The 7,500-nt window shown below is 45.5% G+C and overlaps 1 protein-coding gene across 1 annotated transcript in view; it reads left to right on the top strand.

Annotated features, from left to right (window-relative positions):
- gbf1 (golgi brefeldin A resistant guanine nucleotide exchange factor 1) overlaps positions 1–7,500 on the top strand; it is a 77,987-nt gene that overhangs the window by 45,813 nt on the left and 24,674 nt on the right. Inside the window, exons 8-15 of the mRNA XM_080542806.1 lie at positions 760–814; positions 3,736–3,874; positions 4,697–4,917; positions 5,081–5,243; positions 5,953–6,164; positions 6,346–6,444; positions 6,619–6,813; positions 6,937–7,129. Of these exons, the coding sequence (XP_080398932.1) occupies positions 760–814; positions 3,736–3,874; positions 4,697–4,917; positions 5,081–5,243; positions 5,953–6,164; positions 6,346–6,444; positions 6,619–6,813; positions 6,937–7,129 (1,277 nt within the window). The remainder of the gene's footprint in view (positions 1–759; positions 815–3,735; positions 3,875–4,696; positions 4,918–5,080; positions 5,244–5,952; positions 6,165–6,345; positions 6,445–6,618; positions 6,814–6,936; positions 7,130–7,500) is intronic.

Genomic DNA, 7,500 nt, shown 5'->3' with positions numbered 1-7,500 from the left:
AAAACAACATGATCAGATTCTCCCCTTGGTGTTACACGGACTGTCTTGATGCCATCTGCGCTGCCGCATATTCAGTGTACAGGTTGAACTGAGAGACGCTTAAGGGGGTGTTCTCACTAGAACATTTGCTTCACTTGAAACGGAGTTTAGGATAAAGTTTGCTTTGCTCTGGGTCGTTTGGAGCTGTGAGAACGCGCATTCGAAGTAACTCCCGGAGCAAATAGCCGTCGGATGCTCCGCTTGAAAAGGGTGGTTTCGCTTCGGTTACAAATGACGCATCCATCACTTTGCTTCGCTTCGCTTTCGGTGAGAACGCTGCTCGAGGCAGTCCATAGGAAAACAACAGCGCACGCGTGTTGATCTGGATAAGAGAGGGACAACGGGCAATTCTCAGTTTTTCTGACCAATCAACTACCACGTCTGTTGCTTCGATTGCGTATGTTACTTCGTTTACATGAAGGGCTGTGAGAACGCAAATCAGAGAAATAATTTCGCAACAATGTTGCAAACTCATCCACTTGCTCCGGGTCTCGATTCTGACTTTCATGTGAGAACATGACCTACAATACCTCCCATTTCAAATGAATGGGAATGGCATTGTTTCATGTTGCTGATTACTGAATTACCATGAATCAGCATATCGTTGTTAGAGGTCTGAAAGACCCATGGCTGTAGTGGAGGGAGGAATTAGCAGTTGAACTAAAAGCATGACTAGCAAGTAATTCCACAATGTAATTATGTTTCCCTTTTTTCTTCCAGACTGCCACAGTTTAAGGAGGAGGGGAAAAGTTTTGTGGGCACGAACATGAAGAAGGTAAACTGGAATGAGATGGAGAATGAGCGCCTTCTAGCTGTGACCCATCTGCTTGCCCTCTCCCCTTCCCTCTCCTCCCTCCCTCTCCTCCCTCCCTCTGCTCTGCAGCGATGGCTTGAAGTCTCTGCAACAATATTCCATTTGGAGAAAATGTGCCATTATTATTCTGTCCTTTCTCCTCAATGGTTGAGAACATTATGGGATAACAATCTATACATGCGCCTTCCCTCTTGCCATCCACCATAGAGGTGGCATGCTTTCCACCAATCTCATCCCTGTGTCTCATTTGATGCAATGTTAGCCTTTTTGTTGTGTTTTTCTTTTCATTGAGTTTTGGTTTCGTGGTTCAAACTGCACATCTGCCTGTTTCTCCTTCCCACAGAGCCCGTCGTGCATCCTGGACGCACAGGATCTTATTTGTGCAGAGCAGCCTAGACACACCAATCAGAATGGCTTAGAGAGGGTACTTGATAAAAGACGCCATTGTAGATTGGCCCTCAGCTATTGCATTGAAATAGACAGTTGAAGCATGGCTTTCTGGAGTGAGTGCATGAGGGGGGGAGTTTTAGGGCCAAACTATTTTGTGGTTTTCCAGGACTTCCATATTCCCCCCCAAACATAGTTTAAGTTCATTACTAAAACCCTTATCAGACATATTTAATCATGTGATGGCAAGAACATTATTATCTCCCTCTAACTCAACAAGATTCAACAATAAAGTACAATAAAGTACAATCAATCAAAAAAACTCAATTTAAAGAAAGATAAATACGTTAGTGGTTTCAGGCTGTATGACAAAACAAGTCATGTCAGTGTTTTTGTTTGTGTATTCACGCCCATCTGTGTACTTGCATCTTCAGGATTGGATTGGACAGTAAGCATACCAAAAACAGAGAAATAACAGGTTAAAGAAATGTTACATCAAACGTGCCATACCCCTCAGGTGGATAGACCCATAAGAAGGGAATGGGACAGAATAATCGATTATTAGAATAATTGTTCCCCAGGGTCAAAGTCGATTTAACATTAGGACCGTTAAAAAATATATCCCATTCAAATAAGTGCAAATTAACGGACAGAACTAATGTCGGTTCTGTAGCGCTATTTGTTGTTGTTTTTGCATTAAACATGCACAGAAAAACAATATACACAATACACACGCATGATTGCGCGTCATCTCCCTGTCATCAGAATGATCACGCCCCTTTTTGGGTGATAGAAGTGTAGAAGTTTGACTGGCGGTCAATGGGAATTTCTGGTCTTTGCTACTTTAATCCGATAAAATAAGAAAACCGTAGTGCTTTTTAGATAGGAGCCCAAATCCGATGGCCAGTTAGGCAAACTATTATATTGTGTCGTTGCCGATCAATGATCGACGTCGTTATATAGAGAAAATTAATGAAATAAGGGTTGATTCATCAGAGCAGTCATACGTCATCTCCCTGTCATCAGGGATTTGTAGTTCTTCATTTGATTTGCCGTGTAAATAATGTTCGCCCTTTGCCAGTTGGCTACTAGGCACATTTTTTTTTGCCTAGCTTAGCCTTGTGGGGCTATGTTCCTAGTGCGTATTGTTGTTTTGTTGTTCATTGGTCCCTGTTTTCCGAGAGTCTGAGGTTGAGTTTCGGTGCGTTGGAGCGCATTCCCACTGCACTGCGTTGGCTAAAAGATGTATGGAAGACGATTATTCGTTCATAGCACCCACCGATTATTTGAATATGAAAAAATTAAGTCACGCACATCCCTCCCCATAAGCGAACCACAGTATTTATTGGAGGGCTTTAATGAGGGTCTCAGAGACGTCAACTTGAAGCTGTTCCGATCTCCATGCTTTATTGCTTTATTTTGCCATTCTGTCCATCGCCTGCCCCCCTTCCCTGGTCCTGCCTGCTCTGGCCTGGCCTGCTCATTCTGGAACGTCCCCCCGGACCCCCCGTGTCTATGTAACTCCCCCCACCCTCCCCCCTGGACCCCAAACAAGCCCATCCCTGGGGGTTTATGCTGCATGGTGCTCTGTTTGGATTAACCCCCTCACTCTTCCATTGCATCCCAGAGTGAGTGTCTGGTCTGTGTAGCTCTGCTGACATATCGCTCATTCACTAATCACGGGCACCTGCCCCCCCTTCTCTCCTGAGGCTTACAATATCTTGTGGAAAAACAAGCGAGTGCAGGTAAGGAAGATGACTGATGACTAGTCAGTTGGAGAATGACCATTCCTCCTTACCATCCATCCACCCCCCACCGCCCACCCCCCCCCCCCCCGATCTATCCCTCCTCTTAGGCTGAACCCACTGATCCCACTGAGGATTGTGTAACTGTAATGATTCTCTAGACTATACTGTAGTGGATTCATTATCATTTCTAGATGCCTTTTGTATTCTGTCCGATTAATACATTTGAATTGCCCATAGAAAATGTAGAATTATTGACACCTTCTTTTTATTTTCATTTAATTTTATTTTAATTTTTCCCTTTGTATGATTTGATCTTTTGTGATTGCTTAAATTGTTTCTTTTTTGGGTGGGTGGGCAATGTATTTCTTCGTACTCTGATATTGCACCCTCACCTACTGTACTGTATATTGCACACCTGTATTATTGCCTTTTGGGCAACTTCTGCAATCTCTTGGAGCATGTGGCTGCATTGGTGTTCAGTCTGAGTCTGTGTATCGTAGACATCTGTTGTGAAAGACATGCACATACTCAAATGTTTGAATCATCCAAATGTGCTGTTCTACTGGCTGCAATTCTGTGTAGATAGATACCATCTATACCATCAGTGCACTATATGATTATGACACTATGGCACTCCTAGCCTAAAGCAGAAGCGGTGTCTGTGGCTGGTGTGTGTGTTTGTGCGTACCATACAGAGAGCTGTGTTCATGCCAGTGGTGTATACTGAGTGTGCTCTTCTGGTTCCAGTTAAAGATGCGTGCAGGTGGGATGAGCGAGTCGTCTAAGTGGAAGAAGCAGAAGCGTTCGCCCCGCCCCCCTCGTCACATGGTGCGGAGCTCCTCGGGCCAGCTGGACCAGAGCAGCACCCTCAGCAACAACCTCTCTGGTGAGACTGACACACTGACGGGGTCTCTGGTGAGACTGACACACTGACGGGGTCTGGGGAAAAAGTCCTCAAGTAGGGCAAGGTCATTTTTCAGTTCTTTCCAGATTATGAAAGTGAAAACCATGCCAAGTTTACGGCGTCTTTGGTGATTGATTTCTATCTAGTAATTTGTCATAATTAGAGCCAATAATCTAGTGTGGTGTGTAAACCAGGGATATGAGTGTAGGTAGGTAATTTAACTGCGAGCCATACTCTAGCTGGCTAGCTAGCTTATGTTTTCATCTATAAATTATGCTTTTAGCCAAATGAGTTTTATTTTAACTGATTAAACTGATCAGCACATGGATTGGTATGAATAGTGACTAGACTGCCAGGTTTTTATAAATGTTTTCTTTTAGTAGTGATGAGTCGTATTGCTGTACCATTTATGGCCATACCATCTGTGTGGTTAGGATTTATGACACATTGTGAAGGGGATTCTAATACGCAAAAAGTTTGCATATTAGAAAGGTTTAGCCTCTCTTCTTTAAAAAATGAATGAATTGTAATTTACTTTTATCGTCTAGATACCTTGCCATTAGATACTCCTTTTTGGAGTTATTCATCATTATATCAGACATTCGAGGAATAGAATCATTGAAGGCAAAACCCCAGTATACTGTTGAGACGTGAATACGTCTACGAATTGATCCTCCATACAATCAGTTATCAGTTATAAATCAACTGATGTATAGAAGCTAACTTCTAACCCAAAGGGGATGGAAGAGGATTACAGGTGAGTCGTAAGTCGTAACCATCCACATCTGCATGTCTCCTTGTCAGGTGGCGTCCCGTTCATCGATCAAGGCCTCCCCGTCTCCGACTGCGTAGCGTCCTCTGTCTCCAGCCCCAGCAGCAGCACCACAGACAGCGGCCTAGACACCTGCTCCAAGGCCACCTCCAGAGAGGACCTGACGGACCTGGAACAGAGCAGCTCGGTAGCCACCACCCCCGGCACGGCCTCCTCCCCTTCCACAGACCCTCCCAGACTGGACACAGACCAGGTTGGCTTGGCTGTCGGTCCCCCTGTAACTTCAGACAAAATTGAGTTGACTCGTATTTTTTGGTCCGCCTATGAAATATCGAGATCAAAGCGGGTTGCCTGTGTGTAAGTGTTTGTCTGTGTGTTTCTCTGTCCTTTTCGCCTGTTGTATTTGCCGGGCCCAGTCCGAGGGGAGGCAAGTGGATCGCGCCCAGTCGACCTCGGTGGAGTCCATCCCTGAGGTGCTGGAAGACTCTGTGACGGAGCAGTCGGACACGGCCTCCGTCCACGATATGGACTATGTCAACCCCAGAGGTGTGCGCTTCACGCAGTCCACACAGAGAGATGGTGAGCATGAGAGGCCACTTTGGCCATATCCCATTTCCCTTTTTTTACCCCTACCCCCCCCCCCCCCCATTTGGAGTGCCACTCGCTTTTCAGCTTGGGCCCTTGGAAAAGAGTCACAAGGGATAGTGGTTGAAAATCTTCCCCTATGAAATGGGATGACCCTGATACGTCATCAGTAGTATCGTAGAAAAGTATCATAGCCGCTCGCGATTCGTTCACAAATTAAGTTTCACACTATCAAAACGATCAAACAAGTCATCAAATAAAAAAAGAACAATGCTTCATTATCAGGCCAGTTCATGACAGAATAGCGGTGTTCTGTAGCAACCCTGTCTGCACTGATGTAGGACCGGTAACAACAGTGCAACAACTTCGCGGCCAAGGGGTGAAATAGGATTGGGCCTGTGACATCTGTCTTTGATCTTATATGTCTCAATTCATCTCATCCCATACATTTAAAAAAAAAAAGATTTCTCTTTCTCTCTCATATCTTCTCACCCCATGTCTAACCTTTTCTATCTCCTTGTCACTTTTCACGTCTTATCTCACCTCATGCCTCCACTGGTCTCTCATGCCATTCCCGATGTCTCACCTTGTGTCTCTTATTGTGTCGTCTCAGACCCCCTGATGTCCCACTCCATGTCACAAAACGTTTAGTTGAAATCTGTTCCCAACTCTGTGGTTTCTGTATTCCTCCGTCCTCCCCCAGGTGCAGCTCTCATCCCCTACGGCCTGCCCTGCCTGCGGGAGCTGTTCCGCTTCCTCATCTCCCTCACCAACCCACACGACCGCCACAACACGGACGCCATGATGCACATGGGCCTGCAGCTGCTGACTGTGGCCCTGGAGGCAGCCCACATCGCCCCCTACCAGTCACTGCTGGGACTAGTCAAAGACGAGCTCATCAGGCACCTCTTCCAGGTACACCATAGAACACCTCTTTACCCCCACCTGGAGCGCATCAAATAGTACTAATAGTCTCCTGAGGATTAGTCTCACCGAAAGGACTGTAGGTCTGTGCCCCAGTATGTAAGGATGACTCCACATTGATCTTGATATCATATAATGATACTTTTTTTGATTCTGTCTTCTTCTGTTGCAGATGCTAAGTGTGGACCGGATGAACCTGTACGCCGCGTCCATACGGGCGTGCTTCCTGCTCTTCGAGAGCATGCGAGGACATCTGAAGTTTCAGCTTGAGGTAAGTCGAGCCTGAAGGTCCAGATCTCAAGAACGTTCACCAAACTCATACATGTCGCCTTGCTTACGTGTTTTCTGTCTATTCGCAACAAAGGGAGCAGATACGGCCTTCTCTGCTAGCAAAATACTCTAAACTATTCTTGATTACCTAGATATTTGTACCTGTTGTCTCCAGATGTATCTGAAGAAGCTGATGGACATTATCACTTCAGAGAACATGAAGATGCCCTATGAGATGAAGGAGATGGCTCTGGAGGCCGTGGTGCAGCTCTGGAGAATCCCCAGCTTCGTCACGGAGCTCTACATCAACTACGACTCAGACTTCTACTGTTCCAACCTGTTTGAGGACCTCACCAAGATGCTTTCCAAGGTGAATCCTGTGGTTCAGCCTACTACTGTAACTGTATTGTCACATCTGATTCGACTAAACAAGGGTTTGACGATCACCACCGGTTGAGTCGTTTTTAAATAATTGTGTTTTTTTTTTGGGCAGAATGCTTTTCCTGTGTCTGGGCAGCTCTACACAACCCACCTCCTCTCACTAGAGGCCCTACTTACTGTGATTGACAGCACCGAGGCCCACTGCCAGGCCAAGGTGCTCAACAGCAACACTCAAGAGGACCAATCAGAAACGGTGCTGGCTGATGGGGAGGGCTCAGTCAACGACAGCGCAGACATGACCATAGGTACGCATCAGCTAGGCTTTTCCCTTCAACTTCTTTTGTTTCATGTGATATATTTCCGTTTGAATTACGTTGTTTTATTCTGTGATCGGCGTTAGTTATGGCCTGAACCGTGCTACTATTGAAATGCCAGATCCCCTTGACTAATTTCTCTGCCATTTAAGCACAGAATATTGAAACAGTTAGTTCAGAGGTTTGCATTTACCAGGTACCTTCATTATTATTATTTTTTACGAATTAACATTTTCGGCACAACCGATTAGGATGCAAGGTCCTGTGAGATAAACCTTTGAGCCTGACAGTATGTCACAATACTATAGCAGCCATCAAAGAAAACCTTGTTAGCGCATAGGTGAAGTTATGGGTGGTGGTGT

Source organism: Nansenia antarctica, assembly GCF_963989245.1.
Source record: "Nansenia antarctica genome assembly, chromosome: 1".
Lineage (NCBI taxonomy): Eukaryota > Metazoa > Chordata > Actinopteri > Argentiniformes > Microstomatidae > Nansenia > Nansenia antarctica.
Note: the sequence above shows the minus strand (reverse complement) of the source record. Positions and strands in the feature narration are given on the sequence as shown.